At 37.8% G+C, this 23,921-nt stretch overlaps 1 protein-coding gene across 7 annotated transcripts in view; it reads right to left on the bottom strand.

The window, feature by feature from the left end:
- Kiaa0825 (KIAA0825 ortholog) overlaps window positions 1–23,921 on the bottom strand; it is a 393,509-nt gene that overhangs the window by 152,500 nt on the left and 217,088 nt on the right. Inside the window, exon 21 of one of the 7 annotated variants that reach the window (XM_076927054.1) lies at window positions 17,802–17,903. The exons of the other annotated variants lie outside the window; for them this stretch is intronic. Within the exon in view, the coding sequence (XP_076783169.1) occupies window positions 17,888–17,903 (16 nt within the window). The 3' untranslated portion in view covers window positions 17,802–17,887. Of the gene's footprint in view, window positions 1–17,801; window positions 17,904–23,921 lie in introns of those variants that run through there. 7 annotated transcript variants of the gene reach the window in all.

The following is a 23,921-nucleotide window of genomic DNA, read 5'->3' as shown; positions in this document are numbered from 1 at the left end:
GAGAAAGATTTGACAGGATGAGTCCGAGATAGGATATGCCCCAGTCACATGAGAACAGCAGTGGAAGAGAAGCCACTAAAGAGCAGTGAGAGAGAAAAAAAGGTGGTGTTCTCCTGTGGTGCGTGTGGATGCCAGTTTTACTGAGACAGCTCTACAGAGACAGGTTGCAGAAAGAACAAGCTAGACACAGATGAAGACAGAACTAACCAGAGAATGAGAAAGAACAGGACTCTTCAGCCAGAAGATGAGAACATATTGCCAAAGTTAGTATGTGGCCAGGCAGAGCAATTCAGCTAAAAAAAAAAAAATGCTGAATTCAATCAGTCATCCTGGAGGAGGTGTATGGAGGCTAGAAGCTTCCAGGCCTTGACTTAGGGATGTAGGGCATGTGGGGACCTTGTTACCAGACAGGCATAAGAAATCGTAGAGTTGAATGAGCTCAAACCCTGGGGATCTTGGAATTGAGAATGGCAGGAGTAGAGCCATTCCCTACCCGCCTCTACCTGCTCTGGAACACGTCACTATGACACCCCACTGAGGACCATGTAGCATGAACACCTGTAGTTCTCTGTGCTAATGAGGTGCCTAGATAGCCCCTGAGTGTAAAACCAGTGAGCTTCCCTTTCTGAGTACTCCTTCCCACAAAAGGTATTTAATTCCTGGTTCATCCTGAACAAAGTGTAAATATTCACATCCACCACCAAATAGGCCAGTATGAATAAGCAAGGATCACCGCAGAGAGCTGTTTTCTAGAGGATTTCTGTAGGGTAAGGCCTTCATTGTAAAGTGCCCAATCTAAAACTCCCGAGAAAGACTTTCTTCCCCATAGCCCCACTAGTGCTCTAGACAGGTTCCACTCATCCCAGGCTCTGCCTTCCCATTCTTTCCTCATGCCTCACACCCTAAGGGAAAACATCGAGGGCTCCAGTGGCATTAGAGCAGCCAGAAAGGAGACCAGGAACCAGAGCTTCCGTCCCAGATTATGCTGTCTTCCCTAGTAGTTCCTTGAAGGAAGACATGGGATGTGGGGCCGGCCACATTCCAGACTTCATTCTGCTTCCCCTGCGTGAGTGTAGAGGCAGTGCCCTGGCACCACCAGTAGAGAGGCAGGACAAGCACAGTATGGCGTAGGGATAGTTAGACCAAAGAGGCAAACACTCTGGGCTCAGCCAAGGTGTATATCTTCACAGCTTGGGTATGGCTCTCATCTCATCACTTCCGCTGAGGAAATAAAAGTGACATTTACTTCACTGGCGTGACAGCTGGTATTTGGGGGAATCAGTCTCTGCCTTTTGCTTCTTGCATGGGGTTACCATTGGCTCTGACTGCCATGATGCACAAGACAGTCCCATATATCCCTGAGCTCATCTTCAGCTCTGGTTTCCGTTTATCTAGGATAGGTGTGAAAAAGGCTCTGCTTTCACTCTGCTGCTTGAACTAGCAAGTAGTTTAGATTCTCAAAGCCTTGGTTTCCTGGATATTGGATATGAATAAAAATATGCATCCATGCAGGGCCAACATGAAGACAAAATGAGATAATATAGATAATTCGGATGCCACTAGTGCTAGATAAATAAATGTTATTATTGAATTGTGTCCCTACCATTACGTCCTGCGGCACATAAAATATGCATTAGTTTTTAGATAAAAAATGATGTGTAGCCAGAAAAATGACATTGACAAGCCCTTTCAGCTACATCCAAGAAGATCTAGAAATATGAAGACAATCAGTATTTTATCAAAATTTTAAAAGTGAGCAAATGTCTTTTCTGAGTCCTCTCTTCCAAGATCTTATAGCGTCACTAGTTATAATTTATGAATAAAAATACGTGAGTAATTCAGCTGCTATGTCTTCCTTCTATTTAGAAAACAAGTATAATTACCCTGAGAAAATGAGATACCTTATTTGTCAAATCAAGACTTTTAAGAAAATTACTGTGTACTCATACAAAAGTTCTCTATTTTGCATCTTGTTAAAATTTCAAGTGCCTGAGAAATGAAGAACTATAAAAGGCATTTTCTTGATTTAGAATCTGAAGAGAATTATTATATTAAAGACAACTCCCTCTGAACATCTTAATATAAGATTTAGGAAATGTCAGTTTCCCTTTTACCAAAGTTGTAGAAATATATGCTAAATTTAAACGTTTAACACTCGTCACTAGATAGTGAGTTTTAGACATCCCTCTCTTTTCAGGGGTAGCACGCTGTGTCACAAGGCCAGCCAGTCCTTTTCCTGCTACTGTCCTCCATCAGAGAACCTCAGGATACTCTTGATCTGGAGACACTTGAGCAGCTCAGAGCTTCCAAAGGAGGATTCCGGTGACGCAGGCTTTCCGTCTTACAAACGCTAACCAGTGTTTAGAAGGGAAAGGCATAGACAGAACAATGTCTACTGCTTCCGCTCCCTAGAACACAAACCAAGGCCTATGGGTCCCCGAAACCCCCTTTTCATTCAGTCTGTGGAAAGAAATACCTCATGTGATGACAATTAAGGGACTTATAGATAGAAGTGGCAAGGGAAACCGAGTCTGTAGGTAGTTGTCTCAGTGCAGGGCAGTTTGTAGTGTTGATGCCCTAACTCACAGACCTGAAGTAATACAGAGTTTTCCTCCCACCTCTGATTTCCATTACTTTCTCAACTGAAGGTTAGTGTGTTAAAAAACAGCATAAGCACTACATTAAGGATAACGTTACAAAACAAAACCAGAAGTATAAACAGGTTGGATTTCAGGTGACTTAGGAGACACTTGCCTTGGAGAGATTGTGAGCTCAGCATGAGGGGCTGAAAGGAAACTGTGATTTACAGACACCAGAGGTCAATCTTGCTAATTTGAATAGATATATTTATCTACAGCTCTAACAGCAAGTGTGTGGGGTGGAAGTTTAGCACTTATTTCAGTAAAAACTTAGCACAAAACCTGGGATGCTTTTCTCATTTTCCTTTTGGTTTTATCTGTCCATAAACAAACACACATACGTTTGAATGTAGGAAAAAAAAAAGCTTAAATTCTGTAGCAGATTTTGTAAAAATAATGGAAACTAATGTAAAAACAGCTTTAAACACCCTGTTTGCCAAGTCCAACAATGTGCCAGCTCTGTGAAAGCTGCTACAGGCTTTGTGCTCGTCAATAGTTGTAGAACCTGGGCTGTTCTGACAGTCACCAGAGATGATTTACGTAGTGGAATAATTACAGCTCCATCCGGCTCTCCTTGAAACTACAGCCAGGCATCTGCATTGAGAGCCACCCCAAGTGTGAACTGCATTGGTCCATGAATCATCCTTACTGTGATCAGCCCCATTATGAGTGATAGATACTGTTCTTGAGCTCTAATATTAGATTAGTTAGTGGGGATACAAAGTCCAAGTCCTACCCCTTTATCTTAGTCTGTCCTTTTCTGTGTAACAGTGCGGTGGAAAGATTAATGGCCAATAAGGTTACTTATGGCTGACTTATTTATTCATTATCTGGTGTGTGTGTGTGTGTGTGTGTGTGTGTGTGTGTGTACGCACATATGCCCCAGGATGCTGATGGCTTCCTCAATACATTGTTCATTAGTTTTTGTTGTTGTTTTTTTTGTTTTATGCGACAGGGTCTCTCACTAAGAGCCCACCAAATGGCTAGACTGATAGCCCAGTGATCTCCAGAGATGTGCCTGCCTCTGCCCCCTTAGCATAGACACTTTAGGATTACAGGTGTGTGCCAGCACATCCTACATGGATGCTAAGGATGGAAACTCAGATTCTCGGGCTTGTGTACAGCATGTTGAGCCACTTCCCCAGCCCCATACATGATTTTTATTGTTCTTTTTAATAATACATTTTATCATTTCTTTGCTCACCTCTGCCAGCTGTTCATGACCCATTCCCCCCCCCATACCCTCGTCATTTCCACACTCATGTCTACTTTTTTTTCCTTAAGACATGTCCTGTAGCGTAACCCTTCCACCCCCTCTTCTGAGTGGGAGTGTGCTTGAAATGTACTATTTGGAGATGGCCCTTTTTAGATGTTTTCCTTGCTAAAAAAACAAACACCATGAAAGACAGAAGAGTTTTCTATATTTCACAGACAACTCCAAAATGCAAACTCATTTTTAGGCTAAGAAAATGAGGAGGATCACTGTTCTAATGGAGGAGAGTCTTCTGACACCCGATGATGATGATAGGCACATGAACAAAGCATGAAATAATCAATGTAACTGTTGACAAAAGGTCTCAGGGACAGGTACATAATAGCTCTCACCAATGCACAGAGTCTGGAGCTATGTTATAACCATCACCAATACACAGTCTTGAGTTACGCCATAGCCATCACCAGTGCACAGAGTCTTGAGTTACATCATAGCCATTGCCTGTGTGCAGAGACTTGAACTAAGAACTGTTCAGGCACAGTCTCACTTTACTTCTGTCATTTTATGAACAGAAAGCAAAACAAATGAATAAATCATCGCATGTTAATGGTAATTCAAGGCCAGTGGCAGCCTGGATGTTACCATTCAGTCTGAAATATCAGTAGCAAATTATTAAATAACTATTGATAGGGACAGTTAAATTTTTAATAAATTAGCTTCAACTTAGCTTATTTTTATTATTTTTTAATAATTATGTTGTTCTGTGTGGGTTTTAGAGAACTTCTTATGTGTCCAGCTCAAACAACTGGAAACTTCAGATGCACACATGATCATTTGAGGACTAACTTCGTTGATTTTTGCAATGTTAGCAATCAACTCCTGTTGACAGCTTGTGCATGCCTAGGCAGGTGATTTCCCACCGAGTCACGGTCCCAGTGGTATTCTTTAAATTAGGCATGTATGATCAAAATACAGTATGTGCATGTATGGAAATGCAACAATGAAACCCACAGTTAGAAAATGCCAACGTGTTTAATTAAAATACTAAGTTAAGCAATGGCAACACAACAGGACAAACAATGGAAACTCACGCTCCATCCATCTCTTCTAGAAAACCGTGTGGGGCTTCTATTTGTTTTCAAAACTAAAAATTTTATTTTGTTTTTTTTTTCCTTGTGGTGCAAGGAATTTAAACTCAGATCTTATATAGGTTCACAAGCACCAAATCAATATAACCAAACAGCATTACTTGTATTTGTTTTGTCTGATGATAAAGATCATTATCATTTAATATCTTAATGGTATTACAAGTTAGTTTCAGCATGCATATCATCACCTAGGACATCTTCTCTGCTCTCTGGTTAATTCCTTCCGTGACTGGTGATGAAAATGGTCTTTGTAGATGATGGCAGGCACATGTTAGACTCATCAGCTCCAGGTGTGAAGTGTGCTATCTATGCCGAGCCTCATAGAAACAGTGTGCCTTTTCCTGATGTAAGTGGTTTCCTCTGACACTGTTGGGCTATGAGAAAAATGTACGCATTGGATGAATGGTAGAATTGCCGATCTCTTCAAGTTACAGCCAGCTCAGAGGAAGCCAAGATTAAAATGCCTACAATTTGATGGCAATGGCTTATTTGTGTGAGACTTCAATGTTCTTCATTTGGAAGAAGAAAAAGAAAACAAACCAAAGATTCAATCTTAAACAGCAAGACAGTTATATGCCGACAATTTCTTTTACGATTCTCAGGTCTATATACAGTCTTGCTCAAATTCACAACTACAGAATTGTTAAGATGAATTTCACTCTTGAATTTGGTGTGTCTAATGTGAACTTTTATACTTAAACTTTAATGCTGAAGGCAGAGATATGGCACTAATAACAATGACAGGAGCTAAATCACTTTGGGGAGTTTATTCTAAAAGATATAATTTATTTCTTAATGTATTATAACAAGGAACAGGGTATCAGCATTCATGAATTCCCTTGCTAGAAACATTAAATATTTCATTCAGGTGGTTTTGACAAAATATGTATATATATGTTCCCTATCTAGAAAATGAAAATATTTTTAAAAACTATCTTAGAATAACTTTTAAAATATTTTCAGAATGAAGAACTGCTGAAATACAAAAAATATTTTATTATGTATTAATTAACTCTCTCTCACACACACGTACATGCACGCACACACACATCCCCCCCTGAATCCTTATAAAATATTGTAAATGAATAATATTATTAAAGTTTAAGTAACAGAACTGGCATATTGAAATAGTACACATATCTCCCATAAGATATTTCAAGTACCTTAAACATATTGGGAGTTATTTAATGAGATAGTTGACTTAATCAACTTGACACAACCCAGAATTACCTGGGAGGAGAGTCTCAATAAGATAGTGTCTACTTTGGGTTAGCCTGTAGGGAAGTCTGAGAGAAATTAATTAAGTTAATTAATGTGGGAAGACTCAGTTTACTATGGGCAGCAATATTTCTTTTGCAAGGAGTTCTGAACTATCTAAATAGTGCAGAAAGTGAACTGAATGCAAGCAAGCAAGTAAAAAATGCATGCATTCATTCTTTTTCTGGGTGACGATGGTATGCCCAGGTCGTCAAGTCTCCACCCTTCACTTTATCATATGATACACTATAACCTGGAACTTTGGCTAAAATAACCCCACTCCCAATTGCTATATTAAGATTGTGGGATCTCTTTTTTTTTTTCTCTGCAAATATTAAAGTAATTGTCTGCAACAAGGAACATTAATATTTTATAGTTATGATTAGCTTTATGTAAAATCTTCGTAGTTCTGAAAAGAAGAGCAACATCTGTGAGCATTTGCCAGAGATGATGCTCAAAGGCTGTGGCTAACAGCGCTATGCCCGTATACTTTACAGAAGCTTTGGATTTGCCATGGGTTGTTCTATGATGTTGGCTAGAAGAGCCATCTTTCTCTTGTCTGCAGGCAAGCAAACAACTGGCCCATCTTTAATAAAGCGAAGGAAGAATGCAGGGATACAAAGTGAGAACGCTGCCTCCATGGGGAAGATGTCCACAGCAGCACCTGCTTCTGAGAAGTGAGTGGCGGCTGAGCAGCCTCCAGGAATAGACTTTACTCTCCTTAGGAGATTAATTTTAAATAGTAAATGTACAGGAAATACAGCTAATACCGAATTGTTACATTTCTTTTTTTTCCCTGACCATCTTTGTCATTGATGTTTCTGTACAATGGTGTTCTAGTTTAAGCCACTCATTAGAAATTTGAGACAGAATCAAAGCTACTTCCTAATCTACAGGTATTCTCCAAGAAGAAAACTTTCAGTTAGGAAGAAAAACTGCATAAACTATGTAAACAACTAATGATGATTTATTGTTAGTCTTTAACTTAGCATCAAGAAACATTTAATATTTTTTTTCCAACGAAACTATCTTGCTTGATTAATTAGAAAGGAGTGAGTACAAAAATCTGGACTGGCTTCGAAGCTAGAATATATATTATGTATGTATTTACATACATCCAAATGACTTGCTTATGGAGCGAGCTACATCGCTGCCCTGTTGCACCATAGACGTCTCCTGGCTTCATGCTTTGTGGCTTTTGTCCGGACAAGGTTAAAGTTCAGTCAAGAAGACAGAACGTCTACATGCACGCTGAAGGAAAAAGCCTTATGAAATACAGAGCTCTGGATGCATAAACTTGTTTTCAATAAGGGAGGTATTTCTTTTAATAGACGTTATCAAGATAAATTTCAAGAAAGCAAGGGGCATGTAAAGGGTATTTAGCTTAATATATGCAAAAATGACAAGGATTTTGGTAAAGCGGCCAAATAAAATCAAACATGATGAGAACACATTATGAACAAATTATGCTGATTACATCTAATAGGTTTTTACAAGGGAAGTCTAATATAAAACAGGTTTGGGTTCTGTCTCCTGAAAATGAGCACTGAAATATCCTGGCCTTCTTTTCTGTTTTAGTTATTAGAACACTTCCTGAACTTTGTAGTGTGAGTGACATTTGGAAGCCATAACTCTGAAAATTGTATTCACGGAATGCATCTGTAAGTGTGTGTACAGCTTAAAAGGCGACTGCTCACTTTATCTTATTAGAAGGCCTCTGGCCTCCACCGCACTGCTCATCTGGCCCCCACTTCAGGTTCAAGTCATGCAGATTGGACTTGACTCTCAATTATAGCAAGTCTTTCTCCAAAGATGACAGTCCAGATACAGTAGAGATAAAATACATCAAGGTTTAAAATAGACCCGTTCAGCCCCAGTGCCGTTTCATCACGAAATGATATAATTCACGATGCCTCTGCCTGGCCTAACATATGTTCTATTCACAGCTGGCGTCACTCTTCATTTGTAATTATTTCCTTTTTCTTCCTTTACCCCATCTTGTAATACTTTGCTTGGTTGAAGACAAATACTGAGAGGCAAAGAGTATTCTCATATGATGACCTGTTCCAGGGTGTTAAACCCCTGTCAAGGTTTGATTTTAACATGGGGTATCGCTGACAGTCCATCAATTCAGGCATCATGTCTGGAATTAGACTATATTAATTATCACTTGAGTGCACTATGCATGAAAATGCTGTTTCATTGACTAAAAGGATCGGACTGGATAAAAATCCATTTCTCAACTGGTTGCTTATGGATAAAGACATTTTTCTCTTTGCCTTGGATTGTTCTTTATTAAAAATGATTTTATATGATTGTATGAATAAATTGTCTTACTAACAACAGGACTGGATAGCTTTCAACAAATAAGATTTAATGGGTTGTCTAGTCTTGTCATATGTCTAGCAATGTATTTGCAGTTAATAGTTTAGGCACATTATTTATAAACATACTGCCCAAAGCAAAGTTCTTATTTTCAGGTTTCATGAAATAAAAGGAAGAGATTTTTAAATTATTGTCATCTTCATTTAAGACAAGATAGTTATCACTTATAATTATTTACAGATGATGGGATGGAGGACTGACTATAGTGAAAAAACACATTTGAAGTAAAACTAATATCACTCTCAAGTTTGAAAAGAAGGCATTCATGTGAAACATTGCCACACTAGACAAAGTTAAGACTACAAGTTTAACAAACACACAATCTCATGTGTGCATGGGTTCTGGGCAGGCAGCTGAATAACAAAGGCACAACATGAAAAAGTCCAACTTACACTGCTCAGTTTCTCTTAAGGTTGACAGAACTATCAGTGGTTTTTTTTGTTGTTGTTTGTTTGTTTGTTTTTCCAAAAATGGGTTTTTTCTTTTCAACATGGGTTTTAAAACACTTCAAATATCTCAAATCCAACATAAAAAAACAATTTAAAATATAAAATTAAAATCTCTAAATTCGGTTTCGCTGAAGAGAATATAAAATGTCCACTGAGAGCTACAGAAGCACCCTAGGGTGCTTGCCATAAAGTCTAACGGCCTGAGTCTGGATCTCCAGAAGCTCCTGAAGGCCAGAGGCAGTAGTGCACACATCTGTAATTCCAGCATCTCTTTACAGGTAGGTGAGGATTGGGGGATGGGAACAGGGAAATCTGGAGGCTTATGGGTCAGCTAACAGCTGTGAATAACAAGAGACTCTCAGACAGAATGAAAGGTGTGGCCTGACACAGGAGGTCACTCTCTGACCTGCACAAGCATGCCCATCCCCCACCACACACAGATGCACAAAGAAAAAAAGATATCTAGGCCTCGAAATGCTTTCCAATATTTATAATGAAAAAGTAACAAATCACTAATGTAAAAAGTAGGCAGACAAATGGTTCCAGCACCAGTCTCGGTGTCAGGAAACATGATTCTTGGATTTTTTCCAAAAACAGCTTTTTCAGTAAAAATTCCAAAATGCCAAGATTATATTTTGTAAGGGCAATTATTAAAATAGGAAGGATATATAGTTTTATTATAAAGAAGAATTGAGAGTCACGGTAGTAGTTTCTGTCTATAATCCCAACACTACGTAGACTAAGGGAGAAAAATTGTAAGGTTGAGGCTACTCTGGGCTACATGATGAGACCCCATCCCCTACAGAAATAAGTAAATAAAATGATTTTTTTTTAATTAGAAAAATAGTTGAAGTGGAATAATAATGCTCCCACTGGAAAAGTGAGGGAATCCTCAGAAGTAACTAATTTGTCCCGTCATCCTTTCCATTGGGTTTCACACTTTCAATATTCTTTGTCCAAAGGTCATACAGAGCCTGGAAGGAAGGGGAATCTGTGATGAAGCCCTCAGCACTCCTGCCTAAAGACGAGAGGCACTCCCACGGTGCACAAAGCCATCTTCTGCATGGGGGAAAACGCAAACATCACAGTGTAGTAGAAAGAGCAAACTGGCCTGGAGATGGCCACACCCATGTGCACACACTCCACTCCACAGGTCCTACTTACTGCTTCTAGGGAACATTATTTTTTAAAGTAGTGAAAAATAATGTCACTGAGGTACAACACTCCAGATCGACAGGGTAGTAGTCCTCTGCTCCGGCCTGATACATACGAGGGGATAACATGTGAGCACATGGCCTGTGTCAACTGCAGGAGAGAACAGTGGAAGAGCCTGATGTGGTCAGCATGGGACTCTGACAGAAAGGGCTGGTGGGCTGAAGGCTCAATGATTCCCCTTCCTGTTGTTTCTGTTTCTAGTCTTTAAGCTTCTCCTGCATCTTTGCTCTCTCCTTGCTTCCTGCAAAGCAACTCTCAGTGAAAATAAGTTATACTTAATATTAAATTAACTAGTTAATTTTTTTATTTTTAAATTCTGGGGGAATTTATTTATTTGCATGCCTTTTCTTCATGTAGCATTTTTGTGCCTAGTGCCTAAGGAGGCCACAAGAGGGCCTCCAGTTCCCTGGGACTGCAATTCCAGATAGAATCATCCTGTGTGCTGGGAATCAGGAGGAGCAGCCAGCACTCTTAAGTGACCTCTGGCCATCCCCATGGGTGGTTAAAAATTCTCAACTTAGTTCTTGCCATTAAATCCTGAATTCAGACAAGACAGTTCACAAACTCAACAGGAAAAATGAAAAGATATTTGTTTTTCTGCAATTGATAATAAAAGATTTATTTATAAGTCAAAACCCTCATGAATTAAGAATAATGAATAAGTTATGTTTAATATTAAACAAACTAGTTAATATGTTTTACTATTTACACTTATTGACTTATTTACACTGTATACTATGAACACACCTTAAAATAATGCTGCATAAAATAAGAATCATTTTATTCCTCTGATACAAATTCTAATTTAAATTGATGAAAACAAAATATTTCAATGTTTAACAATAAAAAGGCAAAAAACCAAAGTTTTCACATTGGTGTTTTTGTACTTTGTCATCAAAATTTTATCTCTATTAATATTCATATAGTGATGATAAGTATTTTTGGATTTGTGAATATCAGCCCAAAGTCTCAGCATTAACTTCTAAAGCAGCCCCCTCATTCTTTCCCTCTCCAGCCCCGCTGTCATTCTTCCACACACACACATGGCCCTTTCTTTAGTGCTTAGGAGTAAAAGCATATCTCATAGCCTGGGAGCGATCATGCCCTGTCACGTGACTAGGATGCCATTGGGATGCAGTGTTTCACAGCCACCACAACGTAGGATTGACATATGACATTTATAAAATGTCAGAACTCCTCCCCCAACTTTTACAGTGTAATCCCTTGTATCCTCTCACCATGTAAAATGAACGGAAGGCAACTGAGCGCTCATTAGCTGTGCCACTTCTGATACATTGTGCTGATTGACAATGAACCACGGTGATATCAAAGTGCAGGTGTAAAAAATAATAAGGCAACTGCTTGTGTAACAAAACCGCACTAACTGAGAACGTGTAATAAATATGTAAGAAGGCCATTTTTTATTCATTGAAAATGTGACAGGGTACATCAAACATAAAACCCAAGGAAGGGTTTTGACATGCCAAACTCAATTAAAATTTGTTTTCATGACTACTGCTGGCAAGACTCCGTGACTTACTTGCACACGTGAAAGGTGATTATGCAAGCACTAGATAGCAGCCACTGAGGACACGGGGAGATTTAGATGGTGCTCAAAACACAGCTAATGGCCAAGCCTGGCATCACTAGAACTTCTTGTCATAATGAAATTATTCTATGCTTAGCTATCTCTGGCCTACTGGGAAGAGGTGGGCACTATTGCCTCCCTCACAAATCATCTTTCCAATAGTCTCAAGAGCTTAATGCTTTAAAAAAAAAAAATCCCAAAGGAGAAAACAAAATGATGGACATAACAAAAGTGCGGTAAAATTTGAATAGCATGCATATAGTAAAGATACGGTCACGTGACTGATTTTATATATGTTGGCTTACAGTGCTTACATTTAAAGATAAAAACAGGCAACCTGACATCAAATTTGAAGGCTTATTTTCTAGAAATTTCACAAGATCACCAACCCCTCTCCCAAATGAAATAAATCTTTGTATTTTATTGCCTTTTAAGTTGTCCACACCAATAAGTATAACATAAAAGAATATAACACAAAAGTATTAATCTTCATACAACATAAAATCTTAAAACCAGAAGACAGCAAATACACTGGGAAAGAATTTCTTTCTTTCTTTTTTTTTACATGACTCCATTATTTAAAAACCTATAAATATTTTGTGTAAACAATGATTTGAAAAATTCCAGAAGGGACCTGGAGAGATGGCTCAGTGGTTAAAAGTACTCAGTGCTCTTCCAAAAGACCTATGTTCAAATCCCAGCAAACACATGGCAGCTTTCAATTGTCTATAGCTCTAAGATACGACATAAACATACATGCAAGCAAAACACTAATGCACATAAAATAAAAAAAAAATGAGAAAAGAAAAAAATTCCATAAGATATCAGAAAAGTTGCCATAGTTTCACTTGCAAATTGTCTTCATAGGGGAAGTATAGGGGAAGTGTTCCATGAGATCTTTGGGGGAATTTGGGATAATTGATCTACTCAGAATGATAGGAGTCCTGTCCACACAAGAAAGTCTCCCATTACCTTCCATTAGAGCTTTCACCAGACTGTCAGTTCAACACAGTAAAGTTACTTACAGAAATTATTTCTCCTCTACATATCCTTTGTTGGATAATTCTAAGAAAATTCAGAAACATTAAAGGGAAATTATTAAAGACATTAACAATACTGATACCAATCATTTATTGGGTATTTTATTTATTTACATTTCAGATGTCATCCCCTTTTTCCATTTCCCTTTCCTAGAAACTCCCTATCCCATCCCCCCTCCTCCTTTTTGCTTTTCTGTCATTTGAGTTACATGCAAGTATTAAGGTCAGTTCTAGGTTGAGGAACTAGCGATACAATAGATGCAAATAGTCAAAGAACAAGCAAGACAATAAACACAAATAGTCAAATATCAATCATAAAGGCTAAATACTGCAGCCACCAGTCATTTCCATAACTTGTTCATGTGATTAATTGCCTTAATAAGAAAAGAAAGCACAATAGGAAGAAAAATTGCAGTAAGAGTTCTCAGACTTCATTCTGCATCCAAGTTTGTATATGGAGATGATTACAAATGGAGATACCGAGACCTCATTCTAAGTATCCTGAATTAGATCCTTCATGGTGGGGCTATGGTTTATGTATCTGTATTTATTTTTATAGGTGATAGTGACATGTGCTACTCACTTTCTTGCAATATGGAAAAAGAGTTTAATATAGCTCTTATATCTTAGATAAAATTTCCTCAAAATTCCAGAGTATTCCTTTATTTACTACTGAGAGCCACAAGCCAACTCTCCCTTCTATTCACAAACAGAATATGGGCAAGGAGCTGCAGATCTGAGAAGTGAGGAGAGCAACAAGCATCTTAAAATACTCTTCTCTGGAGACACATTTCCTCTTACCCTGGCCAGACACATACACTGAAACCATCTCTTGACTTTGCTCCTCACTGGAGTTGTGGCACTATTAAAGTGTCTCAGCAAAGCCTTCCTCAGCCCTTTCTTACATGATGTTCCTGCAACTGATAGGAGTTTTAAACTCAGATTTTACAAAGGCTGTTTGTCTGGCCACAACATCTAACACCTGAAACGAACAGTGTTTATTAGGAATGGCAAGTCCTGCTGTGACATAGTTCTTTTTGTTATTTGTTTGTCTGTTTCTATGTTTTTGTTTATTTATTTGTATTTTTTTTTATTTTTGATATAAGGTCTCATTACATAGCTCTGGCTGGCCTGGAACTTGTCATATAGACCAGGCTGGCCTCCAACTCTCAGAAATCTGCCTGCTTCTGCCTCCCCAGTGCTGGGAGTAAAGGCGCATGCCCCCCCACACATCAGGATCTGGGACTTGGTTCTCAGCTGCCCTTTCAGCCCGATTTGCTACTTCTAATGTTTTGTTGTTGGTCTTCTTGAGTGTCAGGAGATTTTTCAGTAGTTAAATCTTTCACATCATTTGCTAAGAACAACGCTTATAATCTTCACTCATCTGGATGAAGTTTTAAACTCCATAAATTTCAGGTCCATTCTAGTTTCCAGATTAAATTATACTTACTCCAGCAGAAATGAAAGACTGGTTCTTTCTAAGGCTATGTTGAACCTTGGTTGATTTAGTTTTTGCAATGGGTAGATTATAGTTTAATCATCTTCTATGTCCAGAATGGTATATTAGTCTTTATGCTATTATAACAATGTTGTGTAGTGCACAAATAAAAATCATTTGCTTAGCTCACAATTTTGGTTACCAAAAAGCATGGAGCCTATTTCCACTCAGCTCTAGCGATGGTCCCTTTAGCCATAAGGGGGGTATTGTGGTGGACAGTATTGTGACAGGAATGTGTGTATGAGCAATCCAGTGGAGGAGCCAGAAATTGGAAGAGGGTCAGCATTGTTCCTCGTAACAGCTCTTTACTGCAGATACTAACTGGAAACCCACTAGAAAGAAGTTAATCATCCCCAAAGGCAATGAGCTCAACAAACCGGATATTGTGAAGTAAACTCTGCCCTTTAAAGGTTGTACCACCTACCACATTGCCATCCTAAAGAGGAAGGATCTTTAACATACGTACTGTTGAGAAACAAGCATGTACAACATCCAAACAATGGGCCATGGTAATACAAGAGACAGAATCAGTCCTGTCTACTTTTTAAAAAAAGTTTCCTATTGTGCCTTTTGGATATTTAACTTTTAGGGGATCCTTACTGATTATACTCTAGGGATACTTCTTCAATAATTATGTAAGAATAAAGTTACTGTTGACTGTACCAGAAGCAATATAGAAAATTACCTGGGAGTGTGTGAGTGGAGATATCATGAATATTTTTTTTGGAATAAATTGTTTAGTATCACTCAACACTGACACTTCCAGGCCTTGTTCATGGGAAAATGAAGTGAAATTCAACAAATATTTATCAAGAGTCTCTGCTAAAGGTAAGCTACTCTGACCTCTGATACCATAAAGACAGTCTCTCAGGAACTTCTTGAAATTTAACACAACATTTTATATCTATCACACATGGAAACTTATTTCTAACCTAAAATAAATTCAAAACTGGATATAAATGCTTTGGGGGTGTTAGACGCAGCCTATCTATGAGGAGCTTTGAATTTAGGATTAGTTTGAAAGATCAAGCAGCCATGGGGTTAGAGTGAACATGGACAGAATCTATTTTGTTGTCATTCCTGACGTAGACATTTATTAGTGTATGAATTCACATACATAAGTATAAACATAAACATTCTCTAGAAATCATTTGGAAATCATTCTAAATAAGAATTCAAAGTTCTCAGGTGAATGTAAAGAATGCTTGTGTTCCCCTTTCCTTATTTCCCCTCCCTAAAAGCCCTTATGCCACCCCCTCCTCCTTTATGCTTTTATACCGTTTTGATTATATGCATGTATTAAGGTCAGTTCTAGGTTGAGGGTCTAGCAATACAATAGATGCAAATAATCAAGGAACAAGCAATGCAATAAACACAAATAGTCAAAGAAAAAGGAAGGCATTAAATCCAATTACGTGAGCACTCCCATGATCACTGTTTCTAAGGGTTTATCAGTAGTACCTGAGCCTGCGTCCCGGTCCTAGCCCAAGGTCATTTTCATGTCTGAAGCCTACTTCCTTGTTCTAGCCTAAAATTTTGATTCCTGTCTTAATTACTTCTTTGTGCTAGCCTAAGATTTAGATTCCTGCCTGAAGCCCACTTCCTTGTCCTTGGCCAATGCCATATTCATGCCAAGCGGCTCATTTCCTTGTCCTTGGCCCATGTCAGATTCTTGCCAAGCGGACCCAAAGGCTCTGAGCCTCTCCCCCCTTTTTTTATTTCATTAACAAGACTGAGCCTGTCTTAGGTGGTTCTGACAAGAATACCTTCTTTACTCATCATGAAATATACATTATCAAAAGCAATGCACTTCTGTCTTAGGTTGGTAAGGCATCTGTATTGTAAATAAATAAAATATCCAATAAAAATACAAAAAGTATGCTTGTGTTTGGTGTAAGATTGTTTTATTGTTTGATTTACTCACTCAAAAGAGTAAACACCATTGCCCATACTCCTCCACTCATTCACTTACTCTGTTAGCCAGCCTGAGAGCCAGCTCTGTCCAGTGCCTCCTTCCATTTAGGCTGACATCTACTCTAGAGCTCTAGCTGAAGGTCTTTCAAGCATTGTTCCTTTTTGTGGGAAGGGACTCATTGAAAATCTCTATTCAGGTAGGTTCTTTTTCTACACCCAGAAGGAAAATACTTTGTAACAGACTGTAGTAAAATTTAGAGTTAAAGAAACATATACCACATTGCTAAGTCTCCACTTGAAGCTTGAAAGTGGCCGTGTCCATTCTCAGCCATAGCTCAGCAAGTGCCCTCTGCATTCACTCATCTCTGATCTCCTGGGTAATATTCATATGCATCTCTGTTACCCACTGCATTGTAGCTTCTTTGATAGTATAGACATGATACTCTTTATTGTAGCATTTTTGGCAATTATCATTGTATGCTTGCCAAGATATTTAGTAAATAGTTAATTTGCTGAGTGTTTAAGAAAAACTTTTGACATAAAGTTTTATATATTCCCAGAGTAGTTTTGAACTTACTATGAAGCCAAGGATGATCTTGAACATCTGTCTCCTCAGTGTTTAGATTATGAGCATACAGCACTATACCTGGTATATACAGTGTTGTGGATTGGACCCAAGGCTTTCTGCATGCTAGGCCAGCACTCTAGCACCCAAGGTACATTTCTAATCTCAAGATCTGAAACTTTTATTTGGAGACATGGTAGGAGTTCTAGTGATGATGTTGTAGATGCATAAGACATAATTCTGTGTCAAAGAGAGTTCATCTTAGTGGAGAAAATAACACATTCTCCAATACCTGTGCAGAAAGTATGAAGTAACAATGGTCATAGAATTTATACCAAGGAGGTGCTCAAGAGTTAATGGGAAGGAGAGGCTTGGTTATCTTCAGCTGGTCAAAGTTTACTGTTCTCAGTGCAGTGAAGGTTCCAGGATAAAAAGACAGCCCTTGCTGTAACTGGTCACAGACACATACTGGCTGATAACAATGAAAAAGTCTGTTCTGGTTAAGATCTCTAAAATGCACAGACTAAGTTTATAACGAGTGATAAACTCAGTGATGGTACTGCTTAAAAAAGAGAGATATGTATAAATACAGGCATGGTTGAGAAAGGCTTCAGGGAAACAATGTTTAGCCTTCCATAGGTCAGGATGACAAGCCTGAAAAGAAGGATTCAGGCAGAACACCAGTCTCTGATGGAAGGGGAGAGTGATGCTTTACAAAAGCTGCCTTTCTTCATACAAGCTGGCCATCCAGACCTCGTGTAGCACACTGATTTTCTCCAATGAACCCTAAACAGAGATTGACCAGGAGAGTAGATGGGACCTCACACAGTGTGAATAGCACAGAAGGCTAAGTTGCTTTGTTATTGGAGAAATATCTCTAGGTACCTTCAGGCTTCTGTTTAGCCAAGGAATGTGCTGGCGTGCCCTCCGCTGCGATATCATCTCATACAAATCTTTAACGCCATCTTCCCACATTTTATCCTGTGTCGGACCTATGACCATTGTGAGAGATAACAATTATATTTTGCTAAGCTTTGATGAAATTGGGTATATGTATTTTAATGATATACTTAAAGACATGAGAAAGAAAATTGGCTGTTTATAATAAGTTAATGTGTATTATGAAAATTCATGTTTTTTCTTATTCAGAATTTCAAAAAAGAAAAAACCACCTAAAATGAAAATTATTTCCTCTTTTTTTCTGATTCTCTTTTTTTGTTGCTGATGAAAAGCACCTGAAACTTTGGCCCCTGGCCTTTTGTTATTGTTATTTTCTCTTACTTTTTTTACGGTGCCAGATGACAAATGTCCTATTTTCCCATTCGTCTTGCCAAAATGCAATCACAGTCTATCTTTGACCTTAGTTTAAATTGCTTCAGGATGCAGACAAGTGTACCACTCCTTAGTTTCATGTTTCCCTGTGGACTTAACATGTGCAAACCAGGGTTTCATCAAGAAGTATATATTGATACTTATACAAGTGATACTTATGACAAAGTAATACACATGCTTTGTTAGTAACTAGATTTTAAAAAGAAATTGTAATCTTAACAGTGTTATATCATTGTATTTTGTTTGCAATGGGCATAAAAACAGATCTAATATTGTATGAAAAAACCAGTAGAATATGGTCAGATATTCAGTATATTATGATAAAGTTTCTGATAAAAATTATTGTGGAAGTTATCTATCATAAGTCCTAAGTCCTAACTAGGGTTGTGTCAAGGGATGAGCCAGTTCACATTAGCTGACTGACACTGAAGGAGCAACATGCTCCGTGTTCCTAGAATTTTGCTGTGACAATTTGAAATAAATTTCAAAATCCATGTCACATAAAATATAAGCTTCTAGATTCACTTTGAAAAGGTTCTTGTCATTTGTTTATTTAATCAGACAACCATAATATTCTCACAATGGTTTTCTTAATTGTACTTAGCATGGCTAGATATACATGGAAGACACATACGATCCATATATTTATTCATATAAAATATCTTGAAAATTGTAGTGCACATTGAAAATATGCAAGATCCACTTTTGTTTTGTGAAATTGCAGAATACTTCTAAGTAGCAAGGGTGACCTCCAGTGTGCAAGACGGTTATGCCATTGAAGTGTTCCAGTCACAGAGGCCGCTCTGACCTATTCTGGGTCTGTGAGAATTGCTAACAATAAGAAGAAAGGAAATTTTCCTTGTCAGAATGAGTTTGTAAGCTCAAAGCAATTACTTTGTCTTGACTTTGCTTTACTCTGTTAGTTTTACTTAGATTTTTAAGCTTATGGTCTTGTTTACAACCAAAATATTGAAAGACCAGGGGAATTAAATTGGTGACTAATGAAAGCTAGAAAACTGCTATCCTTTTGCATGATCTGGTTGGGATTTAAATTTTTTGAAAGCTCTGAAGAATAAGATGAATTTATAAAATCTGAAATGAAAATTCCCAAGAAATGTTCTTTAAATGTCTCACAGTAACATGAAACAGTAAAACTACTTGACAGTTACTGACCCAGAAAATAGCAAAACTAATAACCACGAAAATGGAATATAAGTTTTTCAGGAAATCTTCACGATTGAAACCTTTCACTGCATATAATATTTATTTTTCTAAAAAGCGAATGGCTTTGCATGTTAAATAATGCAATTTCTCTCCGTCTCTAATCTCAACACAATAAAACTATCCCACGAAAAGATAAAGCGTGATGTTTTCTTCACAAAGCCAATCCAACATCATTCACTTAGTCCTTTAGATTTAAGGTGATAGAAATTATCTCCAACTACCACAGAATTTTTCTTTGTAGATTAAAAAAAAAAAAAAAGACTACTTGAAACTTTGAGGGGAATGTGGTTTCTTTCAAAAGATTTCATTAGTACAAACCCTGAGTTCTGCCTCAGCTAAGCAGACCACACAAAAGGTCTAATTAGACGGGCGCCCACCGGCACCGGTGCCTGGTTGGTGTCACACTCTTCAGGATTAGATAGGCGCCCACCAGCACCTGTGCCCCGTCCATGTCACACTCTCCATCAGTAGTACCTATTTTCAAATGTCTATGCTATGAGGGTCAGAAAATCCGCTCCAGGCTTTTGCTTAGCATGAAAGGTATATAAGGCTTAGGATGAATTGCTTTTTATGAATATTCATAAAAATCAATATGAACTTAAGTTCCTAGACTGGGAAAAGTATGAACAACTGCCTGCAATCTAGCCTGTTTATATGGTTTATAACGTAATTTGGTGCATATATGTATAAAATGCTTATTGATAATATAGCATAAATCATTGCATTATTTAAAATTCACGTTGGTGATAATACGTTCAAAGTGTAATAAATTATAAATTATGAAATTCCCAAGAATGTTATAATCTGTTAAGTGGAAATCATTCCTTTGGACTTGTTATGATTTATCATGACAAGAGTCTGTGTACTACCTGCTAAGGAATGCGTGAACACACCCTGACTTGATGAACCCTAATGCTCCAAAGGGAACATTAGTGTCTATTGTGTTAATTTTTTGCGTGATAAACAGGATCCACAGAAGACTTGTAAACCAGGTCTTTGTGCATCACATCATAATGAGGCCTTGATCTGTTCTGTCAATGATATAGTAGTGTTAAAGTAATGTTCTTGAATTTATACAATTATAGTTATGAAGTTTTTATCAATGACTTGCTCAGTATACTCTTTGAGAACTCCCAGAAGAAAACACCCCTTGAATATCATTTAAGTTGTTTCATTTAAAAGCTTTATTTCTTGAATGCCATATTAAATGTGTTAAATTAGTACCAGAAAATATTTAAAGAAAAATTAAATTTACCTTATCACATTATTTTTTAAAATACTATTTTCTTTTAAAAATCAAATCAGAGTCTCCAGTACCTCTCAAAGATAACTTTATAAACAAAGAAGATACCTTTTGCTTTCTTTTAAAGAGGGTGTGAATCAAAATTTTACGGAGAGTTTCACCTTATTTCATACATACATACAGATCCATACCAAACCGTACACCAGCAGAGACTCCTCATCTTAAAAAATGTACAAATAATTATTATATCTTATATGTTTCTAGCTAAATAAAATTTAAAGACAAACACCAGATTTTGTATTCCTCTCAAAGTCAATATAATACTTGTTTATTGCACACTTGGGACAAAATAATGTGTTAGAATCTATTAGATTCTTTGTTACTTGAGACATCAACCTTGAAATGTTGATTATATCTTTAAATACTATGAGTTACAACGTGGTACATAATAATAGAAAAGGTATGTATAAAATAACATGTAAATAAGAAATATCAAGATAAAGAATTAAATTACAGCCTAAGCTAACTGTGATAGCTCCCTTTTAAGTTAGAGAGGAGAAAAAGCTACTGGAGAGAGACTGACTTCTCGTCCCAGCCATTGGAGAAAAACCTGGGTGGGCAAAATGCCAGCCGGATTCATGGAGCAGGTTGAAGATGAAGAATATTTTTTAAAAAGTATCAGATGCCATACGTTTACAGAAGGAATGCTAGTGAAAAGTCTTGCCATGTCAGTTTATACAAATCATTAAGTATCATAAAAAGTGGATACCGTGCTCTTTCGTGTTATTGATTTTTAATCGATACTTTCTCAGACATGACAGGCTGCCCAGATTTTTGAGTACAAGAGTATTTTCTGCTTTTAATTTTGGCTCTGTTATTATGAAACAATGTTTTGGCAAAGTCGGCAACTCCTTAAATGAAGATTTTTTTCCCCCCTGCCCCTTCAAGGTATCAGGAGACCATTTTAATTCACTCACCAGGGAAACTCTCAGCGGGACTGGTGAATCGGTAACATAGGAGCCAATATCCTAGCTATCAGTTTTCATCCAGCCTAGCTGGACCTTTACATTACGGCTGCCCCACATTTATTGTCCTTTCATTGCATCTGTCAGCATTTCCTGACAGCACATTACAGAGCACATGGCTACAAAGTCAGTATCAATCAGGCCACGATCATGCAGATATAAGTAGCAGACTATTGATAATGGGCCTTAAATCAGATCATCACGACTTAAGCATAAGATTCTTAAAAGGCAAGGATCCCAGGGGAACTTCTAGTAGCCTGCACCTGTTAGAAACCCCCGAAAACGGGTTTCTTACTACGTACTACCTACCATTGCAAAAGAAAAAAAAAAAAAAAAGTGGATGTGATGAGCACAGGCCGATAGCCGGTGTTACACATTGCACTCTGTACAGTGAAGCATGAGCAAAGGCAGCAAGGAACACAGCCTTTTCGTATCCAAAAACCATAGCATCCAGTATCTCCCTTCTCACTAATGAAGCAGCCTCCCGGGACTGTGTACACCTCACGTGGACAACAGCGGTTGTGCTGTTTTGGCGATGTCTTACTTCGAAAGCATTTCAACTCGCTATGGTCGTTTAACAAGAAAACTGAGAAAATTCGGAGTTTAGAGGGGTGCTACACCAAACTCCAGGCACGATGTTAAAAACAAAGGCATCTAATGTCTGTCCGACATAAATAATAAAACAAAACAGGAGATGCGTGCAAATTTAGTAACATAAAATTTAAGGTGATAAACAGGGTGGGGGCTGGCTTCTTGTTTAGTATTCCTTAGTTATCACCATAATTGCTGCATGTCTATCATCACTAGCAAAAGAAAAAAGTGTCTTTCTCAGCTGCTCCCTGCTTGTTTTGTTCGCCGTATTCTTGTAAAGAGGGAGAAAATAAGTGTCATTTAATGAATAGTGCTATTCTTTGTCTGACAGCTTCATATCTGTTAGGTGTAGGAGGCCCTACTACTTTCTTTCTCTGATAATGTTTTTGACAGTGTGCTAAATTCCTCCCCCCAAAGGCCGGCGTGTATATTCTGCTAAAAGGGGCTTCATCTCTCCTGAATGGGTGCCCTCTTTTAACCCCCTTCAGCTTCTGTTCTTACATTAATTGAGCTGATCAGATTGAGCATATGAATTTGTCTTTGATGTATTCGTATGTTTAGCTGACGTTACTCTCTCTCTCATTGGCAGCGGACAGAGCTCTCAGACAAATAGGACTGTTACCATGGTAACAGGCAATAGCTAGGGATCTCTTGAAAAATATTTTTATTTCAAAATTCAAACTGGAAAATTCTCACTGGATATGGTTCTCAGTTCTAAACGTGTCATATCTAATGATGAATGCAATTAGGAATCCCACCAGTGTTTTAAATAATAAATTAGCCTAATTTTCTAGGCCTGGCATGATGACATACAAATACTAAAAAGGCGTCTTCTTTTTAAAATCCATAACAAAGGACTTATTAATGACTTTTGTTCTTACGATTTCGAATTAAAATGGATGGTAGGCTAATGATAGTGGCTTTGTATCTGCTAAAACCAAAGGCCTAGAGGTAAACTTTATTTTTTTTTTTAAATAAAACACTTCAAGCTGCTGTGATATGTGGTTATTTCATTTAAAAAAGCAGGTGTAGAAGCCCTTCTATAAATGTTGAATGCTATAGCAGTTGGTAAATCTCTGTGGATAAAAATGCCCGTAGCCATGTTTAATTACTGAGCTCGTGTGAGAGACGGAAGACTGGTGAACATAACTGTTATATCACTACCATCTCAGAGCTCTGTGGCGTTCAAGCCTTGACTAAGTCACTGTGATACAGTGGATATATAAATATTTCAATGTGTGATATAAATTATAATTTTAAACTTAATTTATTCATGACTACATAATTCCGGTTGTATTAATTATTGTTTCCTTGGGTCACACCATATCTGACGTACAGGACAATGGATGGTTCCATACCACTGGACCCTTTCACAGACCAACAGAATGAATCATCACATTTTAAAGGTCATTAAATACATGCCACATTGTTTTATCCCCTGAACTCTATTGTTAGTACTGTGTAGTTCTTTAGTATCTGTGACCGGCGGCTGGATGTCAAAGTCCACTTAGCTTTCTCATAGTCACTGGTAAATGCACTACTTTCAAAAAATCTAGTGTTAAAACTGAGCAAAGAGATGGATATTTTGGGCTTTT

The sequence above is a fragment of the Arvicanthis niloticus genome, chromosome 29 (assembly GCF_011762505.2).
Source record: "Arvicanthis niloticus isolate mArvNil1 chromosome 29, mArvNil1.pat.X, whole genome shotgun sequence".
NCBI lineage: Eukaryota > Metazoa > Chordata > Mammalia > Rodentia > Muridae > Arvicanthis > Arvicanthis niloticus.
Note: the sequence above shows the minus strand (reverse complement) of the source record. Positions and strands in the feature narration are given on the sequence as shown.